Here is a 20,023-nt window from a genome sequence, read left to right as displayed (position 1 = left end):
GATTCGAAGCCCTTGCTGTCACCATTTTTGAATACATTGTAGTATTTCTAGTGTCAAATTATCAGGCATGCAACTCTAGTTTTTTGCTGGTTGTTCAAATAATTTATGTGAATTATCGTGTATAAAGCACAAATTCCAACTAGATTTGCTTAGAAAAAAGCAGTTGTGTACTGCGCTTCCAAACCACCGGTCATAAAGAGTCAGAATACCAAAACTAAGCGAATGAGCTAAAGAAAGTTGGTGTGTTCGTTCCACTCTATTACTCCATTTAAAATTGTAATGTCCGCTGTAAATTTGAACCCGGACCGAAGCTTTGTGAAACTTGCCCTCGTCATGTTTTTATTAGAAAAAGAGCAAAGGCCAAGCTAACAGGTACGTTGCTTTAACAGAACGTCTCGTTTTCGATGTTAATGTAAAAAAATTCCGACGATAAATTATTGTACTTGAAGTTTGCCATCCGATATAATCGTTCTAAGCTTTGTAGGAGGTCTGAGAGTAATAGATCGCTTCGATTGAATTTACACAGCACTCTTTCAAGTCCAGCGACTATTATAATATTTCTTTATGGACTCGGCTCAGCGATATGGATTTTTATAAAGAGGAAAGTTCAGCGATTCCACGACTTTCAATTTTGTTACGAACTTTATAGACTATCCATGAAAACAGAAATTGATTTGTTGTGTACTGTGTGTTTTGCTTTTCTCTCAAATATCAACTTAATGATGTTTACTCGACAATTACAACAGAAAAACACAAGGCACAAACTTTGCCTTATACAAGTTCTTTCATTAATTTGAACAACACAAACAAAAACGATTTTTTTATTGGCAAACACTAGAAATAAACAAGTTTGGAAGCAAAGATATGAAAACAATTAAACAACGTGTAACAACATTTTAGCATTTCGCAGCAAGCGTAAATATTTTGCAACAAATCAAAAATTTATAAATTTACTTCACTACTGAAACTTTAACGAAGTGCATTTCAATACTTTCAAACTGTAATCTACCTAGAAATATACAGGCTGATTCTTTTAAGGTTTACATTAGAAACTTTTTATCTTCTATAAAACTAGTTTAAAATTTTGTATACAGTCTAACTCGACCATTCTGAGTTCAATTAAATTATTTTCAAAATGGCTGAATTTTTGGAACTACAAGAAATTGGCACCAATTTGGAATTTAAAATAGTAATCATCTACTTATATTGCATTTTTGAATTTGCCTCTTGAAACTGCTTAAAATGTACTCTAGTTAATGGTTTTATCTGTCATAGTTTTTGACGTATGTCAATTTTTTATACAAATTTTCATTTGTAAGGGTTAATTTAAAATATTACAGCTCGTGAACCCTTTACAATAAGTAAATATTTTTTGATAGTCAAAACTAGATTACCCTTATATTTTTATTTAAACAGATTTTTAGTATTAAGGCCAAAAAAGCAATATTTGATCGCATGACGTAGTAGGCCGAGCTACTCCTATTTCAAAGCGCGCATGCGTAACCACTGTAAACGCCTACTACTATTTCAAGTATTTCGACGAATTAAAACCTTCCTCAACGATAGAATGATTAAAGAAGGCCTGGGCAATCGTTTTCATGAGTTGTATCAACTGATTTAGGGTAATTTTTGTATTTCTTATGTTGTTTATGCTGTATTTGCTTATTGCCATCTCATAATTGCTTACACACACCACTAAAAACACGCTTAACGTTATATGAACATGAACATAACCTAAATTTTGATTTGCGCTTGTTTTTGCGCTTGCATCTAGGATACGCGTTATTTTGTTACGTCAGGTTAGTGAACCAATCAAAAAGCTAGTGGGCGGTACTCGGCCTGTGACGTCATGATGAGTTAAAATTCATTTTTTAGGCATTCTTGCAAATTTTTGGGCTTAGATCTCTGAAGTTTCATTAAGTATAAAAATTAACAAAATCTACGATTTGCGGGACGAGCCCATTAAAAAAGTTCAAAATTTGATGCCAGACTGACTGAGTTACTTTACATAATTCACAAGTTATAATAAACTATAATTAAATACTATTGTTTTACTGCTTTGACAATAGTTGACTTACAAGGTCTACTTGATTATCTACGAAAATTATAAAGTAAAATTTGTTTTTTGTGTTTTTTTAATCTGTAAGAAATAGATATAGGACGTATTGATAAGTCACCATAAATAGCGATATTTCTTCGTTTGCTGTTAAAAAAATAAAGTCGTTTTATTAGAAAAAACTTAGTTATAGCAGTTTTTTGAAAACCATTGTAAAAAATCATTCTAGCCATGATTTTGACAGTTGTATAATTTCGAAAAATCTAGAAAATTTTTCAAACCTTAGGTTATCAAATGAAAAAAGATTATTATCTTATCACAAAGGATTCAAGGACTGTGATGTCTTAGATAAATCTTTACAAATGAAAATTTTATCTAAAAAATTGACATATGTCAAAAACAATGACATACATGTACCAACAACTTAAGTAAATTTTACTCAGCTTGAGAAGGTGAATTGAAATATGCAATAAAAATGTATGGTTACTGTTTAAAATTACAAACTTGGCGCTAATTTTTTGTAGTTCCGAAAGCTTAGCCATTTTGAAAATAATTTAGTTGAACTCAGAATGGTCGATTTGTAAACGATCGAATAAAAATTTTAAAGCTCTATCTGTATTAGAAGTTAAAAAGTTTCTAATGAAGGCTTTAAAAGAATCACCCTGTACACATCAGACACACCTAATTTAACAAACTTTATATGAAAAAATATTTACAATGTTTAAGGCTTTCAAAGCAACCCGCTAAAAGTCCCGAAATCTTGGTCCACAGTGTGAAGTTTATTTTTCTTCCAAGTGGGCAAAAGTTTTTTAATTAAACGCTCCCCTGCAGTTGCGATTAATTAATTACGACAAAAATAATAAGCGGATGTTAGCGTGCAAATGTGTACTACTTAATATTACACCTCGTTCCTTAAGTTATAAATAAACAGGTGAAATGGTCGTTTCATCAAACTAGACAAAAGCATTTATTGCCGTTGTTGTAAATAAGTTTAGTTCGTTATTACTGCAGTAAACATATCTGTTTGAGCTCAAAGTTTAATTGAGCTGACTTTCTTAATTAATCTAATTAAATCAATCCGTCTAATACATCACCCCAGAAGGCAATTTTGTTAACGTTACCTTATCATAAATTCTGCCGAACCTAATTATAATTTCATTTCAGAGCGTTACGTAATTTTGAACAAATAAATCCGACAACGACCACAAAAGATATATTGTAGGTTTAAAAAAATAAATAAGATTAGAAGTAAAACGATTAAATTAAGAATTTTATGAAACAACCAATTTCATAATTAATTTTAAATGGGCTTTTATAAATACAAAGTGGTTGTTAAAAGCTTCTTAAAATTAGGCTTTCCGATGTAAAAGATGTTTTAGCCTTTCTCAAATTTTACTGAAACATAATTTTCACATAAATAAATAAATAAACAGTTGACTGGCTGTTAAGAGTAAAAGCAATAACATTTCTGTAAATTTGAATACAGGCTCAAAAAAGTCACAGCTATCTATAGTTCACTAATTTTTTAATTTATGTCGTTTTTGAAATTGAATTCGTGCTTTAAGACTGCTCTTATGAAACTTGTTTTTTAATAGTATATTAACTTTAAGTTTAAATAACAATTTTCTAATTTTTTATTTGCATTTTTATTTCTAAATTTTTTTAGTACCAGGTAAAGTTTTGTCTCCTAGACCGTAAACACCCTTATATTTTTTTTAATTATATGAAAGGTGAGTCTGCTAAAAGTATTTATTATTGTATCTCAAAACTTAATAGTCACTTAAAAATGAGTGTCTTCCTGTCGGTGTGCGTATTTTCTCAGAATTTCATTTCTACAATTTCTTTTGTTTTATTAAGCAAACTTTAATAATTTTTTGTGTCATTTTAAACCAAGCAATGCTTAAATAATGTCTTGAGAATAAATTTTTGAATATAATTGTTGCTATCACCACAACTACGTTTATTTTTACGTTTATGTTTAATGTTTATTTAATTAATTATTTTGTAAAGCTAGCACCAATTTTCTAATTATCTTTTTGCTCAAATTAGTTAAGAATTGTTTGAGTTAGAATTACTTAAAATTTGCCACTTGTTACTTGTACCAAAAAAGTAAGACATTTTTTCAAGATAAGTTAATCAATTATTATCCCGGCGCATCCACCATTTATCCACCCAACAGACATCACACAAGAAATGTTATTAAATTTTAATAAGCAAAAAATTGTTAACTAAAAAGCAATTTACATTAAGCATAAGTTAATCATAATTAGTTGAGTAAAATATAAATATTTTTTCCAAACCCGATTAACAAAATATTCATTAGTTTAATCGATAGAATGAATGAAATATTTATAGTAACACTTCACTGTTATTGATAACACGAATAATCTAGAAAATAATAAACCTTTTATTCATCTTTTTTGATGAAATTATTGTTTTCATAATAAGATTTAAAATGGATATAGAGAAAGCAATTTAAACTAAACTAAATTAAAACTATTCAATATAGTAGGTAATTTGTTATTTAGTTTGCTTTGACAATGGTTTAATCAATTGCAAATAAATTTTAGTTATTACCAGAGGCCTGTTTCGTAATCAAAATAAGAGAACTTTAAAGTTAATGTTATTTAGAATATGAAATTTTTAGGAACAAATTCAACGTAATCATTTAACATATAATTTAACGAAACTGTCGCTAAACGTTATTTTATATAGAAAATTTATAGTCAATACTGTCAATAAAAATTTATTCACCTAAAAATTCAATTAAATTGTTGTCATCTTTTTTCAGGAAACAAAACAATAAAAAATTTATTCTACTTTGGGAAAATAAAAGTCTTGTAGACCTAAAAAATCAATAGTCCGTACTTAATTTAACATAGCTACGAGTATGATGAAAAGTTTTAGAACTGTTCTCTTAAATACCACTAATGCGCTTGGTTTGCAGTAATTTGTCCTTTTGTAAAAAAAACTTTATTTTAAAGTTGCATCGAAAAATCCTTCTTGAGAAGCGGGTTCAGATAAATTGTCACATTTGACCTACGAATATTTAGGCACAAATAAAATAAAAATAAAATAAATGCAAAATTGTAACAATAAATTTGTTTTCCACCATATTTTAAAATTTGCATTGCAATAAAACAATTACATTAAAAAGCAATTTTTCTGTATTTAATATCATAATTTTCATCTTTATACTTTGTAATTTTAAATCTTCTTACAGCTTACTCGGGATTACCACTTGACAATAGCTCGGGTTTACAGCAAAAGATCATGATCCGCAAAAAGTGTCTTTATTATATTAGCTGTTTCAAAACTATAAAAACGCCAACGTCGCATTTTCTCTCATAATAAATTATTCTTGCACTTCAAACAAATAATTGGTAATGTAATTTATACTTTCAATGAATGGTCTAATAATAAATATTTTACAATTTTATTAATCTTATTTAAAAAAATAATCTGTAAAATACAACGTTTTCGTTTTATAATTTTGAAATAACTAATATGTTTTCTTAATCATAATCAATAAATGTCAGAGTATAATAAAATGCTACTAGAGGACAATTATAACAAAAATAATTTTCTTTATGTTATAATTAAGACATGATTTAATTAGCGAATTAATAATAAAGCAAACCTTCATTCTTTGTATTAACTCACTGAATTATTAATTACGTTTATGAAGTATAAATGTAAGACAAGTAGGAATTTAATTTAAAAAACTTTAAGATATAAATAAACGTCGTTTTATATCTTTGAGTCTCTAAAAGCAGTGAATACCATATTTCACTGCATATTTTTCAATTTGAATAACTATGCAATACACACGCATTTTCCAGCAGCTACTTTTTGTGTGCTTATTTTATTTGAAGCAAGTTTATAGACCGAAAGAAATTTTTCGCATTCACACAGGCATAAAATCTCGATTACGTACTTCAATAAAACTAGATTTTATTGGAACATGAACTCCAAACTTGGCTTTTCGTGGTCACACGTCCAATGTTTACTAGAATTTGTTATTTTTACTATATCTTTTCCGTATACATGGTGTGCCAACTAAAATTTGCACCTCCTAAAATCTCCGATTCCGTCCAAGTTTCAAAAAAATATTGGATTATGTATTTTTAGTTTAAAGGAGGACCAAATTTTATCTTAGTTTCAAAGTTCTTTCTGCATCCCTCTGGCGCCTAGAACTACCCCTTCAAAAAATTTAAATGGGAAAATATCTAGTGACCCATCATTTTGAAGCTGCTTTCATTGTCTATGCAACCATGTACTTTGTTTTTTTTTCAATTTTAAACGATTTTTATTAGAGAACATTGACTAAATTGCTGTGAGAGAAAGTAAATGAAGTTATGAGAAAACAAATCATTTTAACTAATGTTTTGATAAAATGTCCACTCCCAATTTCCAAAAAATGGTACAATCGATTTTTAAAACCAGTAATCCAGATAATATAGCATTTCTGAGTCTATTCATAACAAAAAAAAATCCAAAATCTAAGCGACTGCATTTGAGACTGACAATTTTGAAAATTTTAACACTCAAACTTCAAAATTATTAACTAATCGTTCAAAATTTAAAAAAAGTTTGATTGCATAGACAATGAAAGCAAACTTGTACGAGATTGGAGATTTTAGGGGGTGAAATTCTAGTTGGGACACCCTGTATAAAACAGTACAGTGATTGACTGACAGACAACGCACAGCCTAAATCACTGAACCTAGAAACATGACATTTGGAAGATACGTTTCTTACAGGATGTAGAGTCCCGCTAAGAAAAACCTTTTTGAAAATCTTTTTCAGAAGGGGTGAATTAGGTTTTAAAATGCGAATAAAAATCACTCATTTTAAAAGAAATATTAAAATTATAATCACGAAAATTCATATTTAGGCCTTACGACGATGAAAATGAAGAAACATGTCTTTCAGGATTTTCGAAAAATCTACCCTTAAGGAGGTTAAGTGGTATTAAAGTTTATTTAAAAACCCGAAATTTAAAACATTATATCCATGCAAATTGGTACTTGGTATTTCGGTTAAAGATGAATAAGGCATGTTTTAAGTTTTGGTAATTCCACTCCTAAGGGGTTTAAACATAAACTTTTTTCATTTTTGAACTTAAATCTATGAGAATTTGTATTTGGGCTTTTGATGAAAAATTAAGAAACCAATGTTTTATGATTTTTAGAAATTTCACCCTCTTAGAAAGTTAACTATACAAATTCGTCATTTTTGAACTTATATTCATCACAATTGGTATTTTATTATAATTTATGTTTACTTTAATAATGTTGCTGAGATTTAAATAAATGTCATTCGCTATGCAGATATGTTATTTCCTGAAATAGCAACGGTTATTTTCAAAATAAATTCATGTTTTGCATAACAATTCAACTCTGCCGAAATTGATAACCTTCTCAGCTTTGCTGAGGTCACTACGTTCAAATAATATTTCTATTTATTTTTCAAAAAATTATCACATAATGTTTTAGTATTCAACGTTTTAGATAAAAATATCTAAATTAAAACTGCTCTATGTAATTTGCTGAAATAGTTAAGGTTCCTGCTTTCAAATATTTTTTCACATTTATTTTAGTAATAATTTTCAAAATAAGTTTATAATTTGCACAACAATTCAACTCTTTTAAAATTGACAATCTTCTCAACATTACTAAGGTCTCTATGCTCAAATAAATATATTTCTATTTAATCTCCAAAAAAATTATCAAATGCTTTATTTTTTAACGACTTGATTAAAAGTGTATAAACTATGACTGGAGACATGTAATTGCTTGAAATCGCAAGGGTTCCTAAGTTCAAACAAATTTTGTTCGTCCTAACTGGCTTTTCACATTTATTTCAGAAATCATTAATTAACTTTTGCATAACAATTCAACTCTTTTGAAATTGATAACCTCGAGGTCCATAAGTTCAAATAAATATGTTTCGATTTAATTTTAAAAAAATATCAAATAACGTCTTTAATAAAAGTGTCTAAATTAAGACTGCAAATACACAATCTTCTGAAATTGCTAGGGTTCCTACGTTCCAATATTTTTTTCCTCGGACTGGCTTTTCACATTTACTCGAGAAATTATTTTCTAAATAAAGTCATGTTTTGCATAACAATTCAACTTTCTTAAAACCGATAATCTTTTCAACATTGCTGAGGTCCCTACATTTATATAAATATATTTCTATTTAATCTCCAAAAAATTATCAAATAATGATATATTGTTTTAACGACTTGAATAAAAGTGTGTAAACTAAGACTGCAGTTATGTAATTTCTAAAAATAGCTGAGGTTCCTACGTTCAAACATTTTTTTTGCCCTAACTGGCTTACACAGTTATTTGAAAAATCATTTTAAAATATAAAATTCAACTTTTGCATAACAATTTAACTCTTCTGAAAACGATAACCTCTTCAAGATTGCTGAGATCTTCACGTTTAAGTAATAGTATATTATTATACGAGCTTTATAAGACGTTCTATTGTGGCACAAAACCACTAGTCTTATAAGTCTTATAAAACGAGTGTAATATTATATTTTTTCTATTTGCTAGTTTTGTTGTTTGTTTTCATATAGTTTAAATTGTCAAAATCTGTTCAAACTATTTTCTCTTAATTTTGATAATTATTCGGGCTTTATCAATAAAAGTCTTGGCGCTGTTGACAGATCACACACTAAATTACAGTGATGACATCCAGTACTGCCAATACAACTCTTAAAAATTTACTAAAAGGAGTTGCACAAAAGTTCTCTTTGTGAAACTACTTTCAGTTTCACAATAAACAATATGTGAAACCAAAGTAGATAAATATATTTTTATTTAATCTTTAAAAAATTAACAAATAATGTTTTATTTTTTAACGTTTTGAGTAAAAGTGTATAAATTAAGACTGCTGATACGTAATTTCCTGAAATAACTAGGGTTCATACGTTCAAATATCTTTTTTTGCTTTGGTTAACTTTTCACATTAATTTGAAAAATCATTTTCTAATTAAATTCAGGTTTTGCATTACAATACAACTTTTTTGAAATCAATACGTTGCTGAGGTCCATATGTTCAAATAAAAATATTTCAATCCAATATGCAAAAATGTATCAAATTTTTGTCAGTTTTTTAATAATCAGCAACCATTTCATTTCGAATTTACATTTTTGTCATTTTCTACGAAAGTTCTACTTTTTAATTTCTTATTTACATTCGTTATTTTATTGTTTTCGAAAGCGTTGTCATTTTTAAGTAAATTATCTTTGATTGAACATGCGAGATTGACTCGACATTTTTTATTTACTTTGGTCATTCAGTTTTTAATTTTTTTTCACTTTGTTTTTGAATCGAAACGATGAATTTAAACGCAAACCTTACATGCAGTAAATATAAAACTAACTAATCTCTTTGCCATTCAAATCATCTTGCGAAATTATACAGGGTGTCCCAGCGAGTTCGTAAAATCCATTATTCACCTTTAAATGTTAGAAAAGTAAAAAAAATCCCTCAGTCGTAGATACTACGTCAACACACTGTTAATAGCATACCATGCCCTAGTCCACTCTCAAATAGCATACGAAGTAACTTTGTGGGGAAACTGTGGACATTCCATAAAAAAATTTATAATGCAGAAAAAAAATATGCGCATCATTGCAGGCTGTCCTTACAATGCTCACTGTCGGCCAATATTCAAGATGTACCGAGTTCTGCCTCTTTCATGTTTATTTATATTGTACACAGTTGTAGAAATACATAAACTCAGAAATAAATTTACAGTCGGATACACATGATTATAATATATTAATACTAGATCAGCCAATCTAATGAAACTTCCGTATTGTCGTTTGGAAAGTAGTGAAAAAAATACACTTGACGTGAAAATTGATAATAAACATTCCAACTGCAATGAAATTTAAGTATATTATTAAAAAATGTCTGTTACACTTTTGTTTTTATTCACTAGAAGAATATATGAATACGTCTTTAGAAAATTTTTTCTTACACTGATATTTCCTGTCTTGTATTATGTATTTAAATGTAAATTATTGTTTTATACTCTTTCTTTCCTTTTTTTAACGAGCTACACAGTACGTTTATATTTTTGTACTTAAGTAGCAAATAAAGATTATTATTATTATTATTATTATTACGAACCCTCTGCCTTAAAATTATTTTTAAATATACAGGGCTGTTTCTGAAATAAGTTACAATACAAACTTATGTTTATTTAAATGGATATAGCTTTTAAATGATTTTGATTTAAACTTTTATTGATTGATTTTGCTTAGTTTTTGAAATATTTTAATTTTTCTAACAAAAACACGCTTTTTTTAAAAATTTATTACTCACGAACTAAGATTCCTAGAAAAGTGGGAAAAAATAAAAAGAAGCTTACAAACTAGAATAGCCAAGCATGATTGTTATATTGAAATAATTTGCATCAACATGAAATGGTTGTTAACTGAACTAAGCATTTATCTAAGAAATGATGATCTCTATTGTTTGTTTTTGTTTAAACTGGGAGAGTGGGAGGTCTAGTCTACATTTCTAAAATAAATCCTAGAACTTCTCTTAGTTTATAAACCTGTGAATTATTTACTCTGTGAGGGTAATTGGGAGCGGTTAAGTGTGAAGTAAATAAATTAATAGAAATTTATTAAATTTTTGGAAAAGTAGTTGGGATGAGATGATTTCGCCTATGCGTCTAAAGCAAGCGATTTTTCGTCAAAGGTAACCAGTGGTTCAAACTACTTGCTTCTAACTACTTGGGTTAAAACATAAATGATTTGTCAAAACGGAAAATTTGTATCATTTCAAATTTTAAATACTCTCTTTATTTTTTCATGAACTTTGTAAAATTTTAATACAGAAATACAAAAAAAAGAAAATGGTTTCATTATTAATTACAACATTCAGAAACTTCAATAAGCTTTCTTTGGGACAAGACGTTCCATCATAAAAATAGATGAAAAAAGACATTTATAATCAGTCTGCATTAAAATTTACGAGAAGTCGCTCGTTATGCTAGTTATTGTAATAAATGTTTACATAAAAAAACATGTTCAAACTAGTTTCTAATTAATGTTAAACTGTTTCCAAAAACAACACCTCTGCAAATTGACTTGTTAATTTGCTGGAGCTTTCGAAACTGCATCTCGAGCTTAAAAGCATGTTTGAAGTGAGTTTAATGTGGCGCTTGTTTGCAGCTGTCTAAATAGAGCCGACTTAATACGAGTATACGATGGAAAAACGTCAGCCGATCCCGCTATTAGAGTCCTGTGTAATGAAGGTACCGAATTAGAAGTCTTATCAACAGGATCAGACCTCCTCATAGAATTCGTAGCAAATTCCGATTGGCCTGGGCAAGGGTTTAAAGCGAGCTTCCAATTTCAACCAACGGAAGATAACTCGATAGGCAAGTATCTACTAAATTCTATTAAAATTAATCTCGAACCTAAAACAATTTACTTCAAAGTCCCGTTCATTGAAACGATACTAGCGACATCTATCACACAGAAGCGCAGCGAACGCGCGCAGTTTTCAATATTTATATTTACATTTCACTTTCATTAAATTTTGCATTTTAATACAAGGCGCTAATCCATTTTGGCCCAATTATGTAAAATTTTCACGAAAATTGCAAATAAAAAATGTACAGTTTCATTATTACGCCTCAACGACAAAGGCTTGTTTGAAACTTATTACAAAACTTATTAAAACTCCTTGCACCACTTTATTGCTTCGTTAAAGAACTATTATCTCTGTAATTATTGTATCCATTCAGTTTAATGGAAGGGTTCTGACATTTTCTTGATTTCACGTTCGTATTGATTGAGCGATTGCAGCGCCTAGTCTAGACTCGAACCATAAAACAGTTTTCTGTTTTAAACATATGGTCTGTATCCCTGTAAGTATGGAGCTTTTACAGATTCCAGTCGACACAATCGTCCCGGGAGCTTGTCTCTACCGCCAGACATTGAACCGAACGTTAGCGAAACTAGTAAGTTTTTTTTCGCTCATCATTCTCCAACTTTATTGCTTTTCCACAAAAGCTTATTTTGAGGCAAACTTTCCAAGATCTGGACAATAACAAAGAGAAAAACACTATTATTTGCGGTATCTGTTCCAAACTTTATTGGTAGATCTTGGAAAGTTGCGAATAAACATTCAAAGGAAACTACTTTTCAGCTATAATTTCTTCGATCAGAACGCGCAAAAAACGTGCTAGGTTGTGCCCTCCAGGCAAGTTTATTATTGTTCACCCATAATTATTAGTTTAGATAAAACCTTGTAGAATATCTAAAATCAAGCTCGTTTCACATGCAATCATGTTTGCATAAATTATTTTGTAGTTGACTTCGGATTGTCGTGAAATGAAAGCCAAATGTGATTATCCAGCAAAAGGAACACAACAACGCTACCAGAAAATTAGATTAGAGATTATATCTATTAAGTTGAAATCTACGGAATCATTCCGGCTTTAGAAAGTCTCAGAATTGAAACTTTCAGAGCCCGAAGTCGCTCGCTTCGATTTAATCAATTAACTAACTATTTTAACAATGATTAAGATCAATAGCGTGATACTTTGAGGAAGCTTTTTACAGAGCACTTTAACAATTTGGGCCAAAGACTTAAAGTAATGAAATTATGTTTTCTAATGTTCCCTACTTATTCAAGTAATGCATTTTGTTATGACAGCTTTTCGAAATTATTTATAACGCACGACAAGATTACTCAACTGATTGTGGCCAATTTGTTTTGCTAGTGTCTGAAGACTTAATACACTATTTTGACTTTGGACGAAAATAAGTTGTTATGGTCAGTGTTTTTGCATTAAATCAAAAGTTTATTTCATTTTCTGTAAGTGGGTCACAAATGGTGGATGCGCCGGGATAATAATTAAATTAAACATTACAGGTCATTTTTTACCGGGAACAGTTACCTGGTTTTTCAATATTAATGTAAATATAAAATTTAATTTTAAGATTTCAGTTGACTTATTTTATTTCTAAGTAAAAACAAAAATTTAAATTTATTTTTAGGAAATTGTGGGTATTCTGATATACAGCCTGTTTCATTTAAACGTCACATTAGAAGTGTTGAAAGTTATAATAAAGATGTTTATTTGAAAGTTGGTACACAGCCATAACCAGTTGAATTCTGCTCAATAAAAATATTTTCAAGATGGCGGTACTTCCGGTTCTACCGGAAGTCGCTATCAACTTTTTTTATTTAAACGGAAAGTTATGTTTTTTAATGCGTTTTAGAACTAGTTGAGTTATTTTAAGGCCATTTTTATCAGCTTTTCCTATACCTAAATTTAATCGTTTTCGAGATAATTAAGATTTCTTGAAAATTTTTGCATTTGTACCTGTCGATTAAAAAATTGGTAAAACTCTTAGCTTTAGAAATTTTGAAGTCATATTAGAAGATTGAAAAAAAATAAACCCAAAAATTTTAAGATTAATTTTGAACAATTTCAAGCAACCATAACTTATTTTTTCAAATAAGATGTCCCAATTTTTATTTTACTAGATGGAGAAGAATTTTTACCTATCTGTGATAATATTCAAGTTATGTTGGACTTTTTTGACATTGTTGAAAATTTCTTACTAATCACAGTTATTTTTGTATAGTATGATCTAAAACCATTTCTCATTAAACAAATGACAATCTCTGTTCAAAATTGTGTTGTCCGTTCTGTAAAAACAAAATAAATTTGTTGAATGTTGGTTTCTCTCATTTCTATGGCAACCTATGAGAAAAGGCCTATGGCTAATGAATTTCTTAATCCCAACAAAAAGTTATTGTAAGTTGAAAACATAAGTATCAGCAATGCTAATACAGATCGATGAAGATTTAAATTCTCTACGATTTAATAAAATAAAACTTGTGGCAATTCAGTTGAAAAAGTTTAGTTATGGGTGCTTAAAGTTTGAAAACTTAACTTTAAACATTTGGAGTTCAAACCTGCAACAGATTTTTTGCTACTGCTTTCTACAATATTCTACTAATGATTTCCAAGATCTACCTCTGGACATCTTTAAAAATAAGCTAAAATCGTTTCTCATTAAAAAATGTTTCTTCAATTTTGATAATTTTTAGCTTGTAATTTAGGTGAATTATGAATTGTGACTTGTGTAAAAACTATCTGTTTTATTGCACAAAACTATTTATATTATTACTATTATTATTATTATTATTATTATTATTATTATTATTATTATTATTATTATTATTGTTATTATTTTTATTATTATTAAATTCAAACAAAAAACTAAAAATTTTAAATATTTTGTAAACGGCATAATTTAGGTATAGGGAAAGCTTATGAAAATTACCTTAATATAACTCTAGTAATCCAAAAACGCATTAAAAAATATAACTTTTTATCTAACATAAGAAAGTTGATAGCGACCTCTGGTATAAACGGAAGTTTCATCATCTTGAAAATATTTTCATGGAGCAGGACCTAAGATATTATGGTTGTATACAAATTTTTAGATGAATATTATTATTAGAACTACCAATACTTCTAATGTGGGGTTTGGCTGAAATACTCTGTATAACAAAATTCTTTATATAAAACAGAAAGAAAATTTAAAAAAATATCTTTCTTATTATAAAAGATATACACTTGAAACAAGGACATTATAAAGGCACTTTTTAAATTTAATTTTTTGTTACTAGGAATCTTAGGAGGCTGTAATATTTTTGAAATGCCTATTCTTTTCTGATTTGATATGTCTATTTGGGTAATACATTATGTTTAAATATTAAACAATCATAACATTTCACTTTTTTTACAGTTGGCCATGAAAAAATTTTGGATTTTCAATTAACACTGTGAAAAATATATTACAAAACAAATATTTATAATTTAATGTTTTTTTTAAACACTAATTAATTTAAAAACAGCATAATAAATTATTTTTAGACCAAATTTTTGCGATTAATAAAAATTAAACATGAAATGTCGGAAAAAGAAAAATGTAATGAATTGTATGACTCCTTGTCAATATAATTTTATTTTACAAAAAACCGTCAATACAAATCTCAAAATCAAATCATCTTCGGTAAAAAAATACATAACATTATTAACCTCCATTCTACTTTACTGAATCATAAAAAAGTATCCTCAAATGATAGTGACATATCGTTTAAATTTTCTGCACATTTTTTATGTAATTAAAAACTTTAACAAAGCTTATTTTGATAATTTCACATTTTTTACTTTAATAACCGTTCACAAAATTTCTAGCTTACCTTACCTTTTGTGTTAAATAATTTTTCCATGGCCAACTACTTTCACATATTTTAAATACGTTTTTTATTAAAAGTATATAAAAATATTAAACTTTATTGATATTATTTTAGTTCAGAAAATATAAGCTTTTCGAAAATGTCATAGTCAACTATAATTTCTAATTTATGTTACTACAGCTAAACAAATAATTAAAAACAACCGCTGATGACATTATCAAATTCTCTGTAAAAAAGTGCCTGCATAATGTCCGTGTTTCAAATGTGTATCTTCTATAACAAAGAATAGAAATTTTTTTAAAAACTTTTGTTTATAAGTCGAAAACAAAAGACGATTTTGGGATGTGGTTTTGACCAAAATAAATTTCCCAAAGAACGGACTCGAGAATGTATCACTCATTTTTCTCTAAACCTTTAGTTTCGGAGATTTCTTATTAGGTCATTTAAAATGCGTCACTCTGTACACTGGACGAAGATAGTTTTCTGCATTAGATACATTCACAAATAGTAGATGCGCCGGGCTAATAATTAATCTAAATTTAATAGCTAAATGTTTTTAATTACACTGGCTTTATTACACAAAGACAACTCTTGTTTTACCTAAATTATGCATTCGATGACATGTTTGGGTTTGAAACTTTAACAAAACGAGAAAATCGGATACAATTTTCAGTCGGAACTAAGATTCCACACAGCCACTTCATTCATTACACCTTTAATTATTGACAGGTGTGTCTTTTATTATTTCTCGTTCTATTGCAACAGCGTATCGTAAATTACTCTTGTGTACCGTGGTTGTGTAAATCAAGTTTGCATATTTAATGTCATTCGTGCCGCTCCAATGTGCATAATTCAAATACACGAGCCGTTCAGAACGAAGCACAGACTGCTTCATCCGTTTCCTTCTAAAGGATTGGTCCCAAAGAAATTTCCACAATCTTGAAATTGATACTGGCGGAATTTCACTTAATTTCATGATTTGTTTTTGTTTTGAAATGCTTAGCTTTTAAAGGGGCGATAATTCAAGTTATACCAATTTCTACAGAAACACAAAAAAATTGTTACCAAAGGAACTTTTTATCACTTTTTTCTTAAAAAAATCCTAGAACTGCAAACATTTAATTAAAATATTTTACGTTATTTGGTTAAAGAATTACAAAGAATCGGTTTTGCGGTTTAAAGATTTTTGACGTTAAATACAATGAAAAAAAAATTATAATTGATGAGCTCGTAAGATTGGGAAATTACTTTCTAGTCAAGGAATGGAATGAAGTATATTTCGATATCTAAAGGGTTATTAGGAATGAGCTTATTACGGAATCGAGTGATTGTAATTTACAAATACATTTAATTTTGTGCTATGAATTTTAAGCCAGTTTGGCCAACTAAATTTGTCGACATTAATTGCACTAATACTATTATAGTTTTATATCGATAAATCTGATTATGGTTTCGTGTTTTGAAAATAAAACATAGACGTAGACCATTTTACCGGTGCTTTATTTTACGACAAAAAAGCAAATTTAGATAGTCGTTGTAATTTAAAATTGTTTATCCACCATCTTTGAAAAATTTACCTCCAGTTTTTTTTTTAAATAATTACGGTTCTATGGGATTTGATGTTTAATATTTTTTACAGCTTTACGGAAGCAATTGCCAAGAAATTTTTTTGAAAAAAATTAGGGAAAAATATTTTGAAAAAACAAAAGGCCATTACAACCTAAGAAGTGGTGGGCTGTATCTTCACAATTTTTTTTTCCAGTTGAAGGCGCTTTTAATATTTTAGGAATAAACAGCCAAGTTTTACACACCATTCCAAATACAGGGTGTATACAAAATAGCGCATAAGCTCTTTGATAATTTATAGGAGACGTTTTAGGGAACCTCTAAAAAATTCATCGACATTTTTTACGAATTTATCAACACAAAATAGTATGCTAAAATTTTCAGTATACTTGACTGTTTTTGCCGTTCCTCTACTTTAAATGTGGTGGAGTAGTTACAATTGTAGTTATAGAATTTTTTTACTGTTGCTAGATCATTTTTTTAGCTTTCCAGATAAAAACATGTAAATTTTGAAAATTTAATGTTGTATATTATAAACAGCTTCTAATTTCGTTGACGTGAAAGAGTAGTGAAACTTGGTCTCTTTCTTGGTTATGTCACTCTAGTAGAAGACAGTCAAACTTTTGTTGCAATCTAAACATTACTTAGCACATATTTCATGTAATAAAGTGTATTTTTTTCATCTGCGTTTGAGACATTGCATTATATAATAAAATAAAAACTTACGTCTTTTTTAAATATGGCCATGAAAGTACAGTCACAATCAAAAGCAATGAGACCCCTCAAACCACAGCCACACATTATGTCAATATATTACAGTTAATGTATATACTTGGGATCGATATTTTGTAAGCTTACTAGACAGTTTGTAAACCAAACAATTTATTGAAAATTTCACCTAAAAGTTATTGCAGTTCTAACCCCGTCTGAGAGCTATTTATTATATTTTTTGCTGCTAACACTTTAAGCCTTCTTTTTAATATATAAATTCTAGATTATAAAAACTATTTTAAAACGCGTTTCCGATAGCAATGTGTTTTAAATTAAAATGTTTCAACAAAAAAAATTGAAATACACACTCGCATACGCTCGTTGCATAACGACAGCCCTCGAACTTTAAGCTTGTGTTTTCGCACTCGTATTATTACTAACTATAAAATATTTGATTTTTTAACTTGGTCCAAGATCGATCCACGCATTTTTCAAATTGCTAGAGCATTTAAAAAAAACGAAAATTTTCCATGTGTATGTGTAGTAACAAAAATTTTAGGTACTCTTGTATTTAGCGTGTTCACACTTAAATTTAATCCTTTTCACATGCTGATGTTATTAGCCCATGTGTATAGAATTTTAGATGAGAATGATCAATAATCGCAACTCTGAGCGTGTATACTAGGTATTGTGTTGTCGTTAAACAAAGTGCTTGAAATTTTGCATTGTTATCAGCAATGGGGAACATATCTATCAGATAAACTATCGTCCTTTTTTGGATATTTTACGATTTTGTTTGTTGCAACCACACTTTTTACTGAAAGCGGTTTTCTAAACACTTTCTTATACAATGTAATGATTATAAAGCAATTTGTTGTTAAATTGTTTTTTTATTAATCAATTTGTGGCTTATGTGAAACATAGAGAACGCTTTCTATTTCTTTGATGAATATTTATATTTTTTTGGTTTATTATAATTCAGACGAATGTAAAAATTTTGTAAAATTTGTATGCAGGGTACTACATTTTGGAATTTTCGAATAGGGGATCTCGGAAACTAAGAGGTTTAGAGAAAAACAAGTGACACATTTTCAGTTTCGTTTTTTGAGAAAATAATTTTGGTCAAAATCGCATCCTGCTATCGTCTTTTGTTTGCGACTTATAAACAAAAGTTGATATTTTAGGGAAATGTTAAACGATACTCATTTGAAACAAAGACATTACAGAGAACTTAGTAATGTTATCTGCGATTTTTTTTAACCATTCGTTTAGCTGTAATAACATAAAGTTTTATTTTTTTAAATAGGAATCATAGGAGTCTGATACTTTTTAAAAGCTTATTTTTTTCTGATTTAATATATTTATTTATGTAATACATTATTTTTAAATATTTAAATAAAAACATAACATTTCGCTTTTTCTTTATAGTGGGTTATGAAAAAATTTTGGATTTTCAATTAAAACTATGTAAAATATATTACCCAACATATATTAATAATTTAGTGATCTTTTAAAACTTAAATAATTCAAAAACAGCACTTATTATTAGATCAAATTTTTAGGATTAATAAAAATTATTTGTTTTTAAATTTGAAATGACAAATTTACATTGTCATTCTATTTTCTAATTAAACATGAAATGTCGGAAAAAGAAAAATCTTATTTACTGTATGGTTGTCTGTCAATAAACTTTATTTTACAGAAAAATGTCAGTCCAAACACCAACATCAAATCCCATGTGCGGTTTTCTGCACATTTGTTATGTAATTAAAATCTGCGACGATAGTACAATGTGCTTTTAAATGATTCTCATCTAGTTAACTTTGAAATTGGTTTACATGTAAAAAATGTGTACCACTCTGTGCAATTCAATCCTCTGTTAATAAATGTCACATCTGTCAGTTGAGAAATTTAATTAATTTCTTTTGAAAATTTTGTTCAAATGCAGCTAAATTGCAAGAACACACTTTTATTATGGAAGCTTATTTCCAAATTGGAGACTTAATAAATGGAGAATGGTAATATTCGATGTCTAAATACTTTTTATTAGTTACATGAAGCGGCATTTTCTGATTTTAGATGAGAAATTCACAGACGACTAAATAAGAATCATTAAAAAACACATTGTATTATTATTTCAATTGAAAATAACGTTAACGTAGCTTCTTTTTATAATTTCATATTTTTTACTTTCACAACCGTTCACAAAATTTCTAGGTTTTTCCATGGCCAACTACTTTCCAAAATTTAAATTTATTTTTTATTTAAAGTATATAAAAATATGAAACTGTATTTATATTGTTTTCAGTTCAGAAAAAATAAGCTTTTTGAAAATATCATAACCATCTATGACATCCATTAAAAAATACAACTTTATGTTATTACAACTAAACGAATGATTAAAAAAACCGCTGATAACAT

The 20,023-nt window shown here is 28.3% G+C and overlaps 1 protein-coding gene across 6 annotated transcripts in view; it reads left to right on the top strand.

Annotated features, from left to right (window-relative positions):
- Sol1 overlaps positions 1-20,023 on the top strand; it is a 282,525-nt gene that overhangs the window by 214,123 nt on the left and 48,379 nt on the right. For all 6 annotated transcript variants that reach the window (XM_008200336.3, XM_064357806.1, XM_064357804.1 and 3 more), the window contains 2 exons: positions 11,269-11,477; positions 11,991-12,062. In XM_008200336.3, coding sequence (XP_008198558.1) covers positions 11,269-11,477; positions 11,991-12,062 — 281 coding nt within the window. The remainder of the gene's footprint in view (positions 1-11,268; positions 11,478-11,990; positions 12,063-20,023) is intronic.

This window comes from Tribolium castaneum, chromosome 7 (genome assembly GCF_031307605.1).
Source record: "Tribolium castaneum strain GA2 chromosome 7, icTriCast1.1, whole genome shotgun sequence".
Lineage (NCBI taxonomy): Eukaryota > Metazoa > Arthropoda > Insecta > Coleoptera > Tenebrionidae > Tribolium > Tribolium castaneum.
The sequence above is the reverse complement of the archived record's forward strand: the minus strand, read 5'-3'. Positions and strand labels throughout refer to the sequence as shown.